The sequence below is a fragment of the Excalfactoria chinensis genome, chromosome 6 (assembly GCF_039878825.1).
Source record: "Excalfactoria chinensis isolate bCotChi1 chromosome 6, bCotChi1.hap2, whole genome shotgun sequence".
Taxonomy (NCBI): Eukaryota; Metazoa; Chordata; class Aves; order Galliformes; family Phasianidae; genus Excalfactoria; species Excalfactoria chinensis.
In genome coordinates, this window is record NC_092830.1 from 25,356,039 (window position 1) to 25,375,324 (window position 19,286).

At 57.4% G+C, this 19,286-nt stretch overlaps 2 protein-coding genes across 8 annotated transcripts; one reads left to right on the forward strand and one right to left on the reverse strand.

Annotated features, from left to right (window-relative positions):
* The first annotated feature begins 97 nt into the window (after positions 1-97).
* Positions 98-14,016, forward strand: MMS19 (MMS19 homolog, cytosolic iron-sulfur assembly component). The gene is made up of 31 exons (XM_072339802.1): positions 98-302; positions 2,745-2,793; positions 3,541-3,641; positions 5,163-5,248; positions 5,613-5,687; positions 6,236-6,305; positions 6,491-6,619; positions 6,828-6,889; positions 7,153-7,239; positions 7,528-7,602; positions 7,895-7,972; positions 8,296-8,434; positions 8,838-8,992; positions 9,192-9,270; positions 9,527-9,652; positions 9,955-10,036; positions 10,368-10,465; positions 10,687-10,827; positions 11,008-11,163; positions 11,393-11,492; positions 11,639-11,741; positions 11,835-11,909; positions 12,043-12,169; positions 12,252-12,352; positions 12,431-12,487; positions 12,599-12,785; positions 12,895-12,977; positions 13,065-13,229; positions 13,306-13,365; positions 13,470-13,570; positions 13,645-14,016. The coding sequence occupies exons 1-31, from the start codon at positions 215-217 to the stop codon at positions 13,670-13,672; spliced, it is 3,063 nt and encodes a 1,020-aa protein (XP_072195903.1). The 5' UTR covers positions 98-214; the 3' UTR covers positions 13,673-14,016.
* A 156-nt stretch (positions 14,017-14,172) lies between these two features.
* On the reverse strand, positions 14,173-19,286 carry ZDHHC16 (zDHHC palmitoyltransferase 16). 7 transcript variants are annotated; one of them, XM_072340716.1, is made up of 11 exons: positions 19,223-19,282; positions 17,686-17,938; positions 17,340-17,534; positions 17,037-17,125; positions 16,784-16,812; positions 16,470-16,603; positions 16,175-16,222; positions 15,513-15,598; positions 15,099-15,222; positions 14,955-15,025; positions 14,200-14,720 (listed from the first exon to the last, which is right to left on the reverse strand). In XM_072340716.1, exons 2-11 carry the CDS (start codon positions 17,920-17,922, stop codon positions 14,606-14,608), a joined length of 1,128 nt encoding a protein of 375 aa, XP_072196817.1. In that variant the 5' UTR covers positions 17,923-17,938; positions 19,223-19,282; the 3' UTR covers positions 14,200-14,605. The 7 variants fall into 7 exon arrangements, with proteins under 7 accessions (XP_072196820.1, XP_072196817.1, XP_072196816.1 ...); XM_072340715.1 differs by having other exon boundaries at positions 19,131-19,253; XM_072340719.1 differs by lacking the exon at positions 16,175-16,222 and having other exon boundaries at positions 14,173-14,720; positions 19,223-19,286.

Sequence of the window (19,286 nt, forward strand, 5' to 3'; positions counted from 1 at the left end):
CGTGCGCGCGTCCGCTCCTCCCGGGACTTTTGTCCCTCCCGCGCCGCCGTACCCGGCGCTGGCCCCGCCCCCCGCGGTGCCGCCGCTCCCTGGGCTCGGGGGGGGGCGAGGTGAGGAAGGGGCGCCGAGGTCGCGCGCATGTGCCGTGGGCGCTCGGGGCTGCGCGTGCGCACGGCGGGAGCGGCGCCGGTGGCTGCCCTGGGAGCGGGGCGTCATGGCGGCGGGCACCGAGGAGCTCATCGCTTCCGTCCGAGACTTCGTGACCGGGCAGCAGGACGGCCGCGCCGCGGAGCTGGCGGCAGGTACCGGGCGGGGCGTCAGGGTGTGGGGCCGCGGGGTGGGGCCGCGTGCGGGGGCTGCTGGGCCACGTGGGTCGGCGGTACGGAGCTGCGAGTTGAGGGCACGTGGTGGTCGGGGCCGAGCAGGGATGGAGATGAGGCGCTGCTGGGAGGGGGCGGGTGGGAGCATCGGGAGCGTGGGGGCGGCAGGTGAGGATGGGGTGGGTGATGCCGCATGGATGTGGGGTTATGGGAGTGAGAGCTGTGGAGGGGGGTGGGACGGGATGGGGCCGGACTGGGCAGGGGAGCGGGACTTTAAGGCATAGGGATGTGTGAGCTGTTAGAGGCAGGGAAAGGTAACCTTACAGCTGCTGTCATCTGTGGTCATGGTACAGAAGTGCCCGGAGAAAGCTTTGTCTCTTCAGGGCCCTACAAAGAGAAGAGCTGTCCCACAGCTCTGTCAGCCGTATGGCGCTTGTGACAAACCTACCTTGCAAGGCAGGGGGCTGGCAGGCATCCTGTGGCTTCTCTGACCCTGTATAGAGTCACACGTCAGAAAGCATTAAATTTCAGCACGTAGCCTTGAGTGAAAGGAGAGGCTTTTTTCTGACCTCAGCGCCTTTGTGTAATTGTTGGAAGGAACACGTTGAGCTTCCTTCGTGTGCTGCTGAGTGCTGAATTCAGTGTGCCTTGACAGGTAGGAGGGGGAGCTTGGTGCTGTCACAGGCAGCTTGGGCTGCGTAAGACTGAATGTGTCAGAGGGGGCTGAGTGTGTTTGTATTAAAACACGGGGAGAGAGGAATGATGCTGTTAGAGAGATCCATTGTGCTCACTGGGAATGACTGCACTCCCATTGTAAGGGAGCTGGGGAAACGTAAGGAGTAGAAAGTGTATGGAAATGATATATGGAAAGATGGCACGTGAAAGGGAGATGTCGGGGAAGGCTGATGGATTTCACATAAGAATATAACAAAGGGTAAATTGCTCGCTCCTGTTTAGCCTCACACTCTAGGAACACCATCAGAGAAGGGCAGCCCTTCTGGTAAAGGGAGCATACTGGGATGCAAGGTGCACAACAACTGGTCCAGCTGGAGCTGAGCTCGCACTTCAGCTGTGCTGCGTGGTGCTGCTGCTCTACGTGGTGCTGCTGCTCTACGTGCTGCTGGGCTCGTGTGGTTCGCTCATGCACAGTGAAATCGAGCAGACCTTTGAGACCAGAGCAAGCTCGCTGGAACAGAGGGAGGGGGTTCATAGCCACAAGAACATGGGTGGCTGATTGTGGCCAGATCATTACTCTTTAGCTCTTTCCTGTTGGTGAGGTCACCAGCACCTTTGTCTAAATATTGCATTCGGGCTTTGAAAATGTAGAGCAAGTCAGTGCTCAGCTGTGCGACTGGTGTGTCTCTGATCTTCTGCATCATGGCAGAGGTCAGAGTCACGAGGATGCAGGAGCTGTGCTCTGGAATAAGGTGGTGGTATCCTAGGTGTGAAGGAGCCCACTGCTTTATGCTCAAGCACAGTGCCTGCTTGCTACCATGCTTCTGTTTTCCTGCAAGAGGCTTTGCCAGCAGCTCACAGTCTCACTTGAGGCACCTCTTCTTCAGCCTGTGGCTGTCCATCCTGTGGCCAGCTGGACGCTCCTTCTTCCTCATGGCTCTCCATGTCATGCCTCTTATCTTTCTCCTCTCTGTGCCAAGTGGGACTGGAAGTGCTGTCTTTGGAGTCAGGGCTGCTTGCTAACAGAAAATATGGTCATTTCTTCTTCCATCCTCAGAGACCGCTCTCCAATGAACAGCACAACTTAATACTGGAATTAACTGCTTTAGAAAGAGACAGTAAATGCTGGCAATAGCAGGATACTCTAGCTCAGGCAAGACCTGGGACGATCCCAGATGGAACCTCTGGGCTTTCTGATAGGTGGGTGCCCCACCAATTGTGTAGACAAGCCCTCAGCAGGACAGAGAGCTGAATGCTCCTGGGCAAAGGTGGTGAATCCTGGGGACCAAAGGCACACAGAGCTGTTTTACTGGGTGGGTGTTGCACTGACTGCAGGGGTAGGAGCCCTTCTGCTGTGACTTTTGAAGGGTGCAGCAGGTCCTCACCAAAGCCTCCTGAGGTGTGACTCTTCCCCCAGTTCAGTTGCAGGAGGTGAGTGAAGCAATCTGGCCGGGGTGCCTGAGTCAGAGCTGCAAATACACTCCAGCAGTCCCAGCACTGTGTTGTACTCTGACCACAAAACCATATTTCTCTGTGCTTTTTGCCTTGGAGGGAGTTTGTGCAGGTGTTGCTCAGAGTGGAGGTGATGGAAGCTGAGTGCTTGTTAATGTCTGGGCTGTTCAGCTCAACCACTGCCTTGTTAAGAGCTTGATTTCTTTTGTCCCCCAGGGAGCATTGGGAGAGCTGCTCTCTGCCTCAGTAACAGTCTGGGTGTCTCTTTGGTTCACTCTCTTTATCTCTTTTCTCCAGGAGTGAAAGATGGAAGCTGGACTGTTCTGCAGCTTGTGGAAGCCCTGGGGTAAGGAAAGCTGTGTACATCGTGTAAGGGCATTGTGGGGGAGATTCCCATAGTAAGGGACAGTGAGAAGCAAAAGTGCATGCTGACATCTCATCCTGTGCAAACTGCCTTCAGCACCACCGGGCACACAGACACAGCACAAGTTTGTTGCTGCTCACTGCGCATTGCCCTCCCAGGGCATGGGAGCCCTCCAGGAAAGGGCAGGGCAGGAGGGGCCGTAAGTCTCTCCTGGGACTGAGGAAAGGTGTTGTGGCCATGCAGTGAGCTGCAAAGCACATTGCAGCTGAGACTCCCTAGCAGGAGCTGTCTGACCACACAGTTGTACTTCTCCACGTCATGAGTTGTCTGCCACTCGGCTTTTAGTTGTCTCTGAGCTGTCACGGGCTGGGATTGGGGAACCTCATTTCTTTCCAGCTATGTCTCCTTGTAGGAGGCTTTGCCCTTTTTCATCTCTTGTAATCTTGGGAGCCTGACTTTTGGTTGCAGAGCATGGTGCAAGAGCAATTTCCATGGTCTGACCTGAGAAGAGGCCTCTTACCTCAGCTGTACTGCTGTGTGAGGCCAGGTGCTCATGAGCAGGAGTCATCTCCTACCCTGTGTGCCAGTCAGGCAGCACCGTGCTGCTGTCCCCCTGCCTGGAGAGCAGCTTGATTTCATGCCTATAATGTGTTTGCTTGGGGGGGCACTTCCTGCTTGGGTATTCCTGTTCACATCAGGCCTCTTGGGCTTTTACCATGTGTGAGCTAGGTTCTGCCTGGAAAACACCGATCCCAGGATGCGAGGGCGAGGCATCCAACTGCTGTCACAAGTGCTGTTTGAGTGTCACTCCTTGCTCCAAGAGAAGGAAGGTAAGGGCTGCTATGAATTCTGGAATTGTTGTGAGCAGGTTGGGGACCAACTTGTGCCCTGAAAGTCTAGTCTGCGTTTGGCAAAGGAATTGATTTAGCACCATGGCGACTTTGTACATGTCTCTCAAGAGTCAAAGTCCGAGGAGGATGTGGGGCCCCACATTGCAGCCTGTTTACCACCCGACAACACAATTCAGGCTACTCCCTGAATGTGCCAAGGCCGGGTTCTGCAGCTGGTGCCCCCGGCAATGTGTGGGTGTTGTGCACCCAGGCATGCTCAGCACTGCGTGGGAAGCCTCGGGGACACATCCAAATGTCAGAGTCCTTGGGTGGTGATTCACTGCAGGAAAACCATCATTCACAAAGCGAGTCATGCCACAGCCCCGAGGTCTGCCTAGGTTAACTCTGGGGGATTCCTGTGGCCTGGAGTGGAGGGGAGATAAGCATAAGGATGAGAATGGAGAAGAGGGCTGGGGTGAGAGAGGAGTATTCCCTGTATGTGTAAGCAAGGAGAAGGTTTGGCTGTTTTATATGCCTCTAAGCAGCAGGCTGGTAAGGAAACCCAGTAAGTGCTTCCAGAATGACTTGGGATAGGGGCTTTGCTGGTAGGTTGCTGAACCTGTGCCAGCAGGATGGCAAGACCCAGGGGGAGGTAGCTGATAGGTGAGGTGATAAAAGGGAAGGGGGGAAGCAGCGAGTGCTTGGCTCGATGTTGATGATGTAAATCTTGGACTGGTACTGAGCAGGACTGAGCAGCTGTGTGGGACTGTGCACAGAGGTACCGGTATAGCTGGAGTCAGGTATGACTGTGGTAGGTATGGAGTAGCTCTAGAGGAACAAACAGAGGTGGAGAGGTTTGCCGTGAGGCCTGGAGGAGTCAGGGGAGTGAGCTGGGTTTACAGCCAAGTCATTAGCAACTCTGGAGTGAGGTGGGCAGAGTCAGTCCCCAGGAGGAGAGCCAGTCCAGCCAGCCCATCTCCCTTCGTGGCACTCTTTGTGCAGTCCATTTCTCAAGCTCTGCGTCAGGCTGCCTCCTGGGGAGTGAGTTTCTGCAGCAGCTGTGGGTGCAGGATGCTGCCAGCCGGCTCTTCCAGTCTGCTTCCTGCTGCCGCTCCCCAGGCTGGGCTGTGCAGGCGCCCATGGCCGTGACTCAGGGGCCGGGAACGTGTTGTGGAGCTGAGTGTGGGGGAGCCAGGGCTCCTGCTCCACCCCACAACATCCTGCAGCATCGGCCAAGCAGGCGTCTAATGCTTCCCTGCCTGTGTCTGCACTCACGTGTCTGGACAGGCCAGGGTGAATGCCTGGCAAGCAGCCCCAGCACCTGAGCTGTAGCAGTGGGTGCTGCCCTGCTGCAGGCAGACTCAGTGGGTTGCTCCACAGGGGGAGGGGGAAGGTGCGAGAGCCAGGTGGGTGCACCCAACAGTGTCAGTTCCTCTCACAGTGGGGATTGATGCATTCTCACTGTTTAACATGCAGCTGTGACTCTGGGGGCTAACGAATATTGGTATCCTTTTCTGACAGTGCTGCACCTGGTCCTGTTTTATGAGAACCGGCTGCAAGATCATCACCTCGTGATCCCTTCAGTGCTCCAGGGTCTCCGTGCACTGGTGAGCTCATGCTCCCCCGGCTCACAGTGTGAGGATGGCTGCAGGGTGATGCTGGGAGGAAAATGCAACTCATGGCTATGGCTTGGAGCAGTTTGTGGAGCAGAGCCCAGCTGGGCTTGCAGCTCCGTGTCATTGCCCGGCCTCGTGCTCCTGCTGTGCCCCCTGCAGGGGAGTAGAGTTTGTCATGACTTTCTGCTGTTCTGGGGCAAGGTTTCTCTGGCTACCCCTTGGGACAGCACTGATGACAGGTGGTTTTCCTACCCTGTCTGTGAGGGTTACAAACTCCCTCCACGGTAGGAGAGCATCCTGCAGATGGCTGCTGTACAATTCATTGTTCCTATTGCTTTTCTCTTCTTATTTCCAGAGCTTGTGTGAAGTGCTGGCCCCGGGGCTAGCAGTCTCTGTGCTCAAAGCCATCTTCCAGGAGGTGCACGTGCAGGTGAGCAGTGTGATTTTTCATCCTCCTATCTCTGTTTCATATTCTCTGTGTCTGGTGAAGGTCTGCCAGCATTCTGCACCAGTGCAGTGTAGCGTATCCTTCAGCAGCAATGCAGTGTTCCTGCAGAACTCAGCCAGCATGGCTCACTGCAGAGCAAGAGACAGAAGACAGATGAGGTTCCCATTTGGCTCTTGTCCCCTCTTCTGTCGGCCTTATAAAGATTATTTTGTTTGTTCTCCAGGCTGTTTTAGTGGCCCTACTTCCCAAATTCTGCTCCATCTTAAGACTGTTTATTCTGGAAGGCCTTGGGCAGCACATGTAGCACATGGGATTGTACCAGTGTATTCATTCAGTGATGAACACAGTCACATTCAGGTGCAATTGCACAGCCTCCATGTGGTAGATGGGATCTGCATGCCGGAAGGCAGCAGTGGAGGTGTTGAGGGGCCCTGCCTGCTTCTCAAGGGCACGTGTGTACTCCTGGATACTGGTGTAGCAATGCTGCCATGTATGGAGGCTTGTTTTGATTTCTCTGCTCCTCCTTCCAGTCCCTGATGCAGCAGGACCGCTACACAGTCTACAGCATCATCGCCAACTTCATGGCCACCAGGGAGGAAGGTGAGTGTGCAGATGCCAGAACCACTCTGGGGCTGGTAGGGCTAGGAAAATGGCTTGCTTTCTCCTTCTCAGAGCGCTCCGTGGCATTGCCTGGTGAAAGCTGGAAGGGGTTGTGGGGCTGGGGAAACAGGGCTGGTTTCATGCAGTGTTGGTGAACTTGGTTGTCCTGCACCTTCTTTCTGCAGAGCTGAAGGGCCTGGGTGCCGACTTCACTTTCGGCTTCATCCAGGTGATGGATGGGGAGAAAGATCCCCGCAACCTGATGGTGGCCTTCCAGATTGTGCATGATGTCATTGTCAAGAACTATGCCCTGGGTGAGCCTATGTCTGCTGTGCAGAACTGAGTAGGGGACGTGTTGCTTTTTCTTTTTGAGCTGTTGGAGGGATGGCCCTTGGGGGTGCAAGCAGGACTGGGTTGTTCTGATTGGACTTAGGAGCTGTAGAGCCGGCCTGTCACAGATACTAGGCTTGGAGCTATGTTCCTCTTGCTCAGCATTTCACCCTCTTCCTTTTCTGCTTGCAGGTCCCTTTGTGGAGGAGCTGTTTGAAGTGACATCCTGCTATTTCCCTATTGATTTTACTCCAGTGAGTGAATCTGCTGCATGCTATCACCTGTTCTTTTTGGCGATTTCTCAGGGTCTCATGTTCCCTCCAGGGAATGGAAGGAGAGGGTGGGCAAGACTCTTAGCCTGGGTACTGTTGTGCTGTTAGCTATAGTATCCAGGCTGATGCCAGACTGGCTGCAGTGATTAACATTGCTGCTGCCTTGCTGGATATGAGATGATGCAGCATCAGCTGATGGCTGATCTGGGATGTTTCATGACCTGCTCTCCGTACTTCTCCTCCAGCCCCCCAATGATCCACATGGCATCCAGAGAGAAGATCTGATCCTTAGCCTCCGGGCTGTACTGGCCTCCACGCCACAGTTTGCTGAGGTAGGCAGCAGTTTGGGTTCTTGAACACAAGCTGCATTTCATAATACTGCAGCTCTTAGTGCAGCTCTGCAGGAAGTAAACAACTGGGAACAGGAGTCTGTGCAAGGACACCCCATGTCCTGGTTACTCCTTGTGTCCTGCCAGTCCCTGGGGCTGGGCATGTGGAGGGTGCTGCCTGTTGCATGTTTTTCTCTGCCTCTCCTGGCAAAGGCTGAGCTTGCAGCCCTGCAGGGCCATGGATAAAGTGGTACAAAGAGCAGGATGAGTCTGAACCATCTCTTTCTGCAGTTCCTGCTCCCTCTGCTCATCGAGAAATTGGATTCAGAACTGCAAAGTGCCAAGCTTGACTCCCTGCAGACTCTGGTAAGAAGGGATCCATCGCTTCCTTTAGCCCACAGCTGGACAGTGCCAGTAGCAGCCAACCACCTCCAAGCTTCTCTCTTGTATCAGGCAGCCAAAGTCTCTCACTTGAAGAGCCTGGTTTACAATTTCTAGGATCCTAGTTAGGCCTGCATCACTCTTTCCTCTTTTCTTTGAGTGCTTCGTGTAGTCCTGCTTGAGCCTGCCAGTATGGGCAGCATCCCTGCTCTCTGTTCTAATGGCACGAGTTTGTTTTGCTTTGTTTTGTTTTTTCTCTCCTGGCTCCTTTCTACAGACTGCTTGCTGTGCCATCTACGGGCAGAAGGAGCTACAGGAATTCCTCCCTAGCCTCTGGTCATCCCTGCGCAGGGAGGTGAGTACTGCAGAGCCCCTAACAAGTATTCCAGCACAGCTGGACTCCTCCTGAGCAGGAGTTTATAGCCAAACCAGTAGAGCCCCATATCTCCCTCCAGCCCCCACCTATGGCCTTGGACAGCCCATATGAAAAGTTGGGATGGGGGGGGGACAGGCTACCACTACCAGTGTGTGTCTGTGGGGATTGTTGGGTGTGCTTGTTCGAGGCACACAGGAAGCGGTAATGGATGGAACCTGAGCCTCTTCAGCTCATGTTGTGAGTGTGAAGCCTGTGGTTGGGGTCAGCACTGAGCTCAGCTTACCCCATGGCATCTCCTGCAGGTGTTCCAGACAGCAAGTGAGAAGATTGAGGCAGAGAGCCTCTCTGCATTGCACGCCCTTTCTGCTTGTCTCTCCCGTTCTGTGCTCAGCTCAGATGCCGAGGACCTGCTGGACTCCTTCCTTAGCAGCATTCTGCAAGGTAGCTGCCAGGGAGACCTGCCCATCTCTGAGCAGAGTGGCCTGTTGGCACCTCCTAGCCAAAGAAAGGTGCTCTGCCCTCATGTTCTCCTTGAAGCCTGTTTCTTCTGTTTCTGGCATACACAACTAGTGTTGGCTTCCCTGAGAGAGTTTCAACTGTAGGAGGGAGGAGAAGAGGGTACAGTAGGAAGTAAAAACCGAGTGGAGTTGCTTCCCTCTCTTTGCAGTGGGATATCCAAAGCTTTGCTGTGTGCCTGAAGCTGGAGGCAGCAGCTCTGCCTTGGAGGCTGCACTGCAGCTCAGAACTGTGTCCCAGCAGCACATTGCAGTCCATTTATCAGCCATGCACTGCACGTGAGGCAGAGGTGGTTCTGCTGGTGTGGCTAACACCCAGCCTATCTCAGATTGCAGACACCATCTGTGTGAGCCTGACATGAAGCTGGTGTGGCCAAGTGCCAAACTCCTGCAGGCAGCAGCAGGTGCCTCCCTCCGCACTTACCACCGCCTCACCCACAGCATCCTTCCCCTGCTGCTGGAGCAGTACAACAAGCATTCACAGGTGAGGGGCACCCTGGGCTCAGTGGTGGCAGGCAGCAGGGCTGAGTGCACCTTGTGACTGTCCAGCTTGGTGAGAGGAAGGGGGCATCAGCCAAAGTGGTTGTCCTTCCATGGCTGTGGGTGGGCACCCCTGGCCTTGGGGCATTGGGCTGAGATGTAGCAGTGACAGAGAGCTGGGTTACACCTTTGTATCCCTGCAGAGCAGCCAGAGAAGGACGATCTTGGAAATGCTGCTGGGTTTCCTGGAGTTGCAGCAGAAATGGGGACATGTAGAAGAAGGTGAGGTTTGTTGGTCTTTCTGGAGGAACCCAGACTCCCTTAAGTGTGACCCTGGAAGCTTCTGGCACTGCTTTGCCTTCCCTTATGCTGACAGAGAAGAAAAGCTCATTTATTTGGGTGGCTGCATGTGCAGCCTGCCCCGGGGATATTATGTGATTGGATGTGAACTGGCAGGGCCTCAGGAAGTGTCTGCCTGTGGTGGTGGCTGTGCCGTGACAGTGAGATGCAGGCAATGACTCCATGCTTCTGTCTCCAGATGAGAGTGCTCTGCTGTCGCTCCAAGAGCCGGTTTGCTCTGTGGTGTTCTCAGCACTCACAGATCCCAGCGTGCAGCTCCAGCTGGTCGGGATCAGGGCACTGACTGTCCTGGGCTCTCTGCAAGGTTGGTGTCTCTCATCCCCTGGGGAGGCAGAGGGGAGGTGTTGCCCTGCTCTGGGATCTCTGGTCAGCTGCCTGTGCTGCATGTGGATGCACAGGAGGAGTGGCAGCACTTCGTATCCAGTCTGTGAGCTCCAGGAACACTTGATTTATCGTGTCTGCTTGTACTGGGCACCTTGTATCTTTGGAGTTTGTGTGCTGCTGCATTGCTAATAGCCTGGACAAGAAGGGGGAAGGATGCTGGCCAGAACACTGGGATCTTAGCTTTTGGCCAAGGGCATGATTCCTCTCCGGCTCTTGTTCCAGGCTTCCTGTCTCCCTCTGACCTGGAGCTGGTTGTGGATCATCTTGTCCGGCTCTCTCTGCACGAGGAAGATTCCCAGAGCAGGTGAGTGCTGAGCTGACACTGCTCCAGTCACCCATACTCTGGGATGAGGAACGAGACCTGGCTCTGCTACAGAGATGGGCTTAGTCTGGGTGGAGGCAAAGGTACTATGTAAAGACCACATGGATGTATAAGCAAAGGGATAATCCAGAATCGGAGTTAAGTCTGGGTCTGTCAAAGCAAGGGACTCTACTGCCAATAGGGTGAAAAAGGCAGAATCCTGAGAAATGGATTTCTGGTGGTATGTTTGGCCCAGATCTTTGCAGCTGGTGCACAAACAGCCCAGAGTTTGCATTGCTTACATCACCCCTCCTGCTCTCTTCCCTCCTGGCAGTGAAGCAGCGATGGAAGCAGCTGGATCTCTGGCCCCTGTCTACCCAAAAGTTTTCTCTGGGCGCATGGTGCCCAGGCTCGGAGAGGAGCTGCAGTCAGGTAGGGCTGACAGCCTTGCAAAGGGATTAACTTCTGGTATTGGGGTGAAACAGAGAGACTGTGCCGTATTGTTCTCTGCACTGAGGAATTCCTAGCGTATGTGCTGTGTTGCTTGCACAGAGAAGGCTGCGTCGTTGCAAGCAGCCTGCACAGCAGGGACTGTGCAGGGACAGGGAGGCTGGGCCATCCCAACACCCCTCTGAGCTGCATTTCCTCTTCAGAGCTGGAGGAGGAGAGCTCCCGGGATCTGCACTCCTTGCGGCAGCGCTGCCTGCAGGCCTTGGCAGCTGTGTCCACACACACCAGCATCGTGAGGGAAACTGTCCCTGTCCTGCTGCAGCACCTCCAGAAGGTGCAGAAAGGTAACACAGCTGGTGACAGGCAGCTCCTCACTCTGCAGGAGATGAGGAGGGAGGGCTGTGGTGCCGACCCCACTGTGTTCTGTAAATGGGGCCGTGCACCTGATTGCTGCCCTAAGGTGCTGGTGTGGAAATGGAATGGGTGCAGCGGCTGTTTGATGTGATGCTGAATGTGCCCTACAGGGAGTGAGGCCGGGAATGCCCAAAACGTGGTCTCTGTGTGCCAGAGTTTGCACCGCGTGGCCCTGCAGTGCCAGCAGGATGCAGAGGGCTACTGGTACTACCACCAGGCAGTGGTGCCGTGTCTGCTGGCTATGGCCGTGCAGGCTGCCACACAAGGTAAGCGAGTGGCTCGAGCAAATGAATGGGGAGCAGCAGCAGTGCTCTGAGCGCCCTGCTCCAGCAAAGAACGCTGCTGCTGCCATCCAACGGCAAACGAGGGCACTGCGGGCTCCTGGCCAGAGGCAGAGCAGCAGTGGCACACCACCGGTGTGGGTCACAGGGCTGTGCCTGCCTCTGGGCAGTCACAGTGGGCTCCACTATGTCCCTTTTCACCTGTTGTCTGCAGAGAGCAGCCACCCACTGGTAAGCAAGGTGCTGCTGGAGGAGGAGGTGCTGACTGCCATGGTCCCTGTTATCAGCGCTGCCTCCACTCACCTTAGCCCTGAGTGAGTAGTGCTGGTGTGGGATGTTGGACATTGCCTCGTGGGGAAGGGCAGGCTGCGTGCCCCTCTGCCACTCCACAGAGGAGGTACTCGGGAGTTCTCTGGTGCCTGTCCCAGAGCAGCACATTGCGACGTCTCCTTTTCCATAGGCTGGCTGCCCAGAGTGTATCTCATGTGGTGCCCCTCTTCCTGGATGGAGAGGTCTCCTTTCTGCCCCAAAACAGTTTTTCTTGTTCCTTCCAGCCTTTCGAGGTGTGTGGGGTGTTTTACTGGGGCAAGGACAGGGTGTTGGCACAAGCTGCCACCCAGGATCATGGTGATGTGTGTGCTGTTCTTTCCCTGCAGGGTGGGGAGTGCTTGGAGCCACAGAGACGCCTAGTTGCCCTCCTTATGGCCTTTGTCTGTTCCTTACCCCGCAATGTAAGTTGGTGAGAAGAAGGGTAGAAAGGGCCCTGGCTGAGCACCATCCTGTCCAGATCCATAGCGAGCTCCATGGGCAGAGAAAGGGACCAGCTGCAGGCCTAATTTATAACACACTCCTTGTCTCTCATAGGTGGTAATTCCTCAGCAGGAACGGTTGCTCAGGGAACTGCTGGCACTGAGTTGCTCCTGCAACTGTCTCTTCACCGCCACCACAGCTTCCAAGTGCTTTGCAGGGCTGGTGAACAAGCACCCAGCAGGTAAGGGAGCCAGGCAGATTTCGGGCGTCCCTGCACAGGGCTGGCAGGGAAGTGGCTCAACCTCTCCCTTCTGTGTTCCCAGGGCAGCAGCTGGATGAGATCCTGCAGCTTGCAGTGAACAGGATGGAGCCTGGCCTCACAGAAGGGCCTCACCGAATGCAGGCACTCACTCTGCTGCTCTGGGTAAGGCTTGTCTGTGTGGGAAGGGAGAGCCCCAGGGTACCTTAGCTGCGTAGTGCTGACTCTGCTCTGCCTGCACAGGTGACCAAAGCCCTAGTACTGCGCTACCACCCGCTGAGCTCCCACCTGACAGACAAGGTAGGCAGCAGTGAGGCTGGGCACTCCTGAAGGAGCCTTCCTGCTCCCCCTGCCTCTGGTCAGCAGCCCAAGTTGCCATGGCTCCCTTTTTCAGCGCTCTCTTCCTCGCAGCTGCTGGGCCTGCTGAGTGACGTGGAGCTGGGCCCCGCTGCGGCCGATGGCTTCTCCCTGCTCATGGCTGAGTCCCCAGACGTGCTGCACAAGGGCTGCCATGCCGACGTGCGCATCATGTTCCGACAGCGCTTCTTCACCGACAACGTGCCCAAGCTGGTGCAAGGCTTCCATGGGGCTGGTGCCGGTGAGCAGCTGGCCCCAGCCTGGCCTCACCACCCACTGCCCCCCTTACCCTGGGGATCTGAGCTAGCCTCCTTCCCCTTGCTACTTGTGACCATCTCTGCCTACCACAGATGTGAAGGCCAATTACCTGAAGAGCCTATCCCACGTGCTTAACCACCTTCCCAAACCTGTGCTGGTGACAGAGCTGCCCACGGTGAGAGCTGGCCTCAGTAGGGGGACTGTGGCAGCACAGGCTGCATAGCAGGGTTACTCACGGTTCCCATGTCCCCTCCACCCGCAGCTGCTTTCCCTCCTGCTTGAAGCCTTGTCCTGCTCAGACCGTGTAGTACAGCTCTCCACCCTCAGCTGCCTCCAGCCGCTGCTGCTCGAAGCCCCCCAGATCATGAGCCTGCACATTGAGACACTGGTCACCAAGTTCCTCAGCCTCACCTCCAGCCCTGCCATGGTGTGTACACCCCTCTCCTCTGCACCGCACACCCCTCTTGGTGTCCCAGCCCCTTCCATCCTTCTCTCTCTTTCAGGCTGTCCGCATCGCTGCCCTGCGTTGTGCCCATGCGCTCACCAGCCTGCCCACAATAGTGGTAAGTGCTTCTGCTTCCTGCTCCTCCTTGTGCAAATGGATCCCAGCCACGACTGGGGCAGCCAGCGCCCTGGAGGGCTCCTGCTGAGAGCTGTTGTCCTCCAGCTGCTCCCATACAAGGCCCGAGTTATCCGGGCACTGGCCAAGCCTTTGGATGACAAGAAGAGGTTGGTGCGGAAGGAGGCAGTAGCAGCACGAGGAGAATGGTGAGTGCGTGGCTGGAGCGGCAGGGGAGTCGGTGTGTTTAAGACATGGCTGATGGCAGTCTCTGTCTCCACAGGTTCCTGGTGGGGAGCCCAGGCAGGTGAGCACCCTGCATCTCCTCCCCGTGCTTACTGACAATCTGACCAGGACCCTGTCAATGTCACGGACCCAGCTTCCCTCAGAGCCCGGTACTGCCTGGAGCACCAGGGCTGGAGAATGGGGACCTGCAGGCAGCACCTCCCCCTGTGGCCCCTTCCTGGCCCACACTGCCCTCTCCTCTGCACCTAGCAGAGGGAAGGAGCTGTGCTGCTTTTTATGGCTTGCCTGTAGCCAGGGACACTGAGGGACAGATTTGCCACGTGTGAACTGTAAGCGCAGGCTTGTGCACACAGGTGCTCTGTGCAGCACCTCACGTGTGAGAGGAATAAACTTGTCTGTTTTGATAATGCAGTGTGGGGTCTCAGTGCAGCCCAAGTGGAGACGGCAGTGCCTGTGCTAGCTGTCACACAGCTGAAGGGGCTGGGTGCAGGCCCTTACTTTTCCTTGCAAGCTGGAATCATCATAAGCCTCCCTCTGCCCTCAGCCAGCTGTGTCTCCCACCATGGAAAAGAGCCAAACATCCTTTTATTAAAAAAAAATCAACACAAAACACCTTTATTGGATGCTCTTAAAAAGTTTCCCTGGGGAATGCTTAGGGGGCAGGTAAGCCATCCTTTGCCCCTTGCTCTGGCATGGAGCCACACTGGGCCCTGTGCTGGCCCATATTGATGCGTAGTGAGGAAAGTACCTTCATTGAGACTGGGGAACAGCAGCTTTGCCCCCCTCCCCAGGGCTGCCCGCAGCCACTGAGGTGCTAATAGAGCAGGCAACCAGGCCTTGACTGAAGTTCTACTTCCCAGAGCTCTTGACTCTGGTAAGAGGTGTGTGCCAGCACCTGCCTTCCACCAGCCACTTGAGCCAAACTGAGCCGTGGTTGTGGAGTGGGTTCCCCGTGTGCTCCCCTGCCAGCGGGGAGGGACTGCTGCAGCACCCAGGCCTCAGATGGCCAGGAGTGGTGTGCGCTGCTTGGTCATGCAGGGAGGCAGCTCCCAGCTCAGGCCTGTTCCATGGGGCAAGTGAGGAGAGGGCAGCAGGACACGGGTGAGCCAGTGCCTGTGGGGAGAGAAGCAAAGCCTGCAACAAAAAGCTGAACTAGTGGTACCACAGAGTGGAGCCGGGGTTGGCCCTCAGCTGCCACAACAGCCCCCCTCTCCTGGGGGTACTGGCTCAGCCAGATCTTGCCACTGAGGCAGTTGGAGGCTGCGTTATAGCTGGGCCCAACAATTGGTCTGGGTCCTCTGAGCCCTGTAAAGCTGGTTCCTAGGTCCCAGAACCTTTGTGCTTTACCTTGGCACGTCCACTCCCAGAAACACCTTCCAGTTATCCCAGCTGCCGTAACTGTAGGGGTTTCTGAACACCTGTGGGCCAGGGAGATGCACATCAAGTCTGGCTCTGCTTGGCTGGCCCTCTCACCCTGGGGGCTGTGCTTACCTTGCCTTTCTTCTGCAGTCGCTGCCTCTCCTTCTTATTGATGTGCCTCTCAATGCTGGTTTCCCCACGGGTGATGAGGGCAGCATGCCACACTGTGAGGGCACCCAGGGCCAATGCTACTGAGCTGGGGACAAGCCACAGCAGGTTGCACATAGGTCTTCACCAGTATCATAACTGTGGGGGGCTGAGGCTGTGTTCCTGAGCAAGTGCAGGTGGTTTGATGGCTTTCATCCCATGTGCCAGGGAGCTGAAATCACTTCTCGGGAGCCCAAGAACCAGCAGGGCAGGGATGTCTGTGCTAGAGCAAAGCAGCCTAGCCCAGGGAAGGTGGCACACAAGGAACAGCACAGCAGTGCTGCAGTGGACCCCACTGCTTCCCCCCAGCACCCTCCCAGCCTCTGTAAGCCCATTTACCTGCACAGGACCCAGAGGTAGACCACACTTTTGTGGAAAGCTCGCTGGCGGAAGGAGAACGTGGGTGGTGGGGTCTGGTAATACGTCTGAAAAAGGACAAAGGGGGACGTTACCAGAATGCTTTATAGTGTGAAGCCAGGCAGGGAGTGCAGCGCTCCTTTGATCAAGGAATCAGGCAGTTAGAAAGGACTGGCACCAGAACCAACACAACAGCTAGTAAGTGGGAGGCAGCCAAAGAGCCACAAGACAGATAGACACCAGTTGAGAGCTGGCACATGAGTGACAAGCAGTGTGCTGGAGCTCAGGGAGCAGGTCACTGCGCCACATAGGAGATGATGCTCAGGGTGAGATGTGTACATGATGCTGCTGTAGCTTCCCCAGGAGAGCAGTCTGAGTAGCACATGCCAAACGTTGGCTTGGCCCCAATGCTGCTGCTGCTGCTGCCACCAGGCAAAGCCACTGAAAGCTTGGTATGTGGGGAAGCAGACCCAAAACTGCTGGAGGCTGTGCATGTAGCAGAGCTGCCCAGGCAGCCCTAGCTCTGTGACTCGTGAGACAAGCATGGGGGCTTGTTTTTGCCAAGGGCTGCATTTTGAGAGAGAGCCCACAGGGCAGCTCTGCTCCATGCTGCCTGGAGCAGTTGGGGAGCAGGGATGTCCCACCTGGTTGGCGGCCACCTGCAGTCTCTCCTTCTCAAGCAGTTTCATTCTCTATGGGGATGGAAAACACAGGGCACCAGTTACATGGCTCAGAAGAAAGGGCCCTTCCTCTCAAACCTCACAGGACTAGGACAGCAGGGGCCTCACAGGAGGAGGGAGAGGAGAAGCAAAGTCAGTATAATGCTAGCGCTGGTTCAGCCTTGTTCTGCAAGCTCAGCTTGGGGAGACCAGACAGCCTTTGAGTAGGCCAGCACTTCCTCTCCTGGGGCAGGTGGGGGCCTTAGGTCTGCCTACTCACCTCAATGGCTGCATATGCATCCCGGAACATGTCCCAGCCACTGATGCTGCAGTAGATGCAGCCCATGGTCATGAAGAAGCAGAAGGAGAAGAAGTAGCGGTGGTTGTAGTGCCCAACACAGTTGTTGAGCCAGGCTGCCTCTGAGGTTAAAGGTGTGTAACTGTGATGGTCGCTAATCCAAACCCACCCCAGCTAGTCTCCCTGAACCCTTCCCTGCACTGGGTGATTTGGGACAGAATTGGAGCAGGGAGAGGAAGAGGAAGCAGGGCTGGCTCCTCAGGAGAGTGCAGTGAGTTAGTACTGCAGAAGGATACGGCAGTGGTGGTCCATCTTCAGCACACACCTGGGAGGGAGGAGAGCACAAGTGTGAGTGTGAATTGCAAGCACCGTGTCTGCGAGGGGGCAGCCAGCCACCTCAGCCCGTCATGCTGGGCTAGAGGCAGGTAAAAAGCCAACAGAGCAGAGAGGAAGGGGCCCATCTCATGGCATATGGTGGGGAAGGAAAGGTATTCTGCCCCAGGTTGCAGAGGCACTACCTGATGTGGTGGGGAGGCCAGGAAACATTACCTGTTGCAGATGCTGCAGTGGTGGGTGCGAGCCGGCTTGGGGGCAATGCATTTCCTGCAGATGGAGACGCCAGTGAGGTCGTTCTTGGCCTGCACACGGGTCAGAAAAGAGGATGTGCTCCCAAGCCCCCACACCATCCCCTGCTCCCCACGTGTTCACCACACTTCCGCAAGCCTGCCTCCCCTCCTAGCCCCCATCTGGCGGAGACTTCCTGCAATGATGCCAACAGGGTGCTCTCAGTGATCAGCTGTACCTGGTCCCAGTGCCCAGCTGCAAGAGACTGTTCTGCTCATTGGTGCTCACCTGCGGTGGGTACCCAGGCGAAGTGGTGATGGCCTTGTAGTAGTGGAAGACTATCATGATAAGGTTCCAGTGTCCGTAAGCAAGATGCCAGCAGATCCACGCAGGTGTGTATGTCTGCAGGATGAGGGGCAGCAGGCAGATGTATACGATGGCCACAACGGAGCTTGTCAACCCTATCACCAGTGCCACAAATACCTAAAGGAAAGGGGCTCGGGTCAATGGAGTGTGCACAACCTGCCCCATGCTGAAGTCTTCACTCCCTCCTGCCTGGAGCAGCACATCTCAAGCCCTAGGGTGTCTCCAGCAGCACACTGCCCCAAACCCCCCTTGCAATGGAGGTACTCACCACACCAAACCAGCGGGTAACATGGTCCACCAGCCAGTAGACAGGCTCAAAGAGGGAGTCAAGCACCACGTCGCTGTTGGTGAAGGAATTGTAGAGCAGGGAGCGGAGGCAGAGGTGCCCATAGTGCCACAGCTGCCCTGCCTGCCGAACCAGCTTAAAGCGCCGCCGCCGGCCCAGCCGCAGGCACTTGAGGAGCAGGCGCATCACCGCCGCGAACATCCGCTGCCGGCTTCTCATCCCTGCTGCGCAGCACCTGCGGGGAAGAGGCTGGATGTGGGCAGGCCGCCCCGCTGCCGCCGTCCCTGGCGGAGGGCGTCCCCTCCCGGGCGTGCTGACAGCGCAGCTCTTGCCAGGTGCCTGCAGGCAGGCAGGGCTCTCCTTCACCCTGCGCAGGATGCAGAGCAGAAGCGGGTGGCGCTGAGCCCAAACGGAATGCTGCGCTCCCGAGCTCTGCGTGCGGGGAGGGGAACGCGGGGCTCTCAGGCTCCCGCGCCTGACCTCGGGTGCTCCCTGCTCCCATCTCGTCTTTCCCAGTGACACGGAGAAGTCTGACTCAGAGGAAACTAGAGACGGTGAGGGCACTTGAGGCGCCGAGCCCGTTCCAGGGCAGGGAATGCTCCAAACCCACGGGGGATCCCCTCACCAGTCTCTCCTAACCGATTCAGGAGTGAGGGAGCCCACACGAAACACGTGCCCTCTTCCTCACACCCAGCAGACAGCATCTGGATGCCGCTTCGTTTCGCCTCAGCCTCTGGACCGAGCTGCAGAGGCTATCGCACACCTCTCCCAGCCCCGCGCTCAGAGTCCCAGCACCTCCCCTTCCCCTCCCCTGGATGCTCCCAGGACAACGCCACGCTTCACGGACAGAGCCCTGCGGGCAGCCCCGGGTCGAGGTGCCGACACTCAGGCAGCAGAGGAACGCGCCGCCGAGCACTCGTCCTCCCACCGGGCCTCTTATCCCACTCAAGGGCCGTGACGGGAGCAAGGAGGAACCCGAGCCGGCCTCGACATGAGGCAAACGATCTGCTGGGTCGGGGCCCCCGCGCCTCCGTGCGGGCACGGCCATCAATATTAAGCAGCACGGCCGCCCCGGGCTCCGGCCAAGGCACGTCCCGACCGCTCGGCACGGCGCCAGGCAGCGGAGCCGCAGCTCGGCCCCAAAGCCGCCTCCACGCGCCGCTCCGGGCACACGCACCGCGCAGCCGGCCCGCAGCGGCACCCGGCCCGTTGTCACAGCGGGGAGGTGAGCTACCCGACCCCGCGTGCCGCTCCCGGAGACGCCGGGCTCGTCCCGGAGCTGCCCTCACCCGTGACATCCCGGGGCAGGCAGCACGCCGCACCGAGGCCCGCACCGCCGCGGGGCCGCAGCCTCCCAGGCCCTCCGCTGCGGGCCGAGCTCCCCCGCCCCGCCGCACCCAGGCCCGCAGCCCCGGGCCCGCTCCCACCTGCCGCCCGCTCCCCGCCGCCCGCCGCCATGCCCGGCGCCCCGCCGCCCTCACGGCCCCCGGGCAGCGCCCGCCGCCTCGCGCCTGCGCACCGAGCACACCGGGAAGGGCCGGCGCCCCGCGCTGCACTACGACTCCCAGCGGGCGGCGCGACAA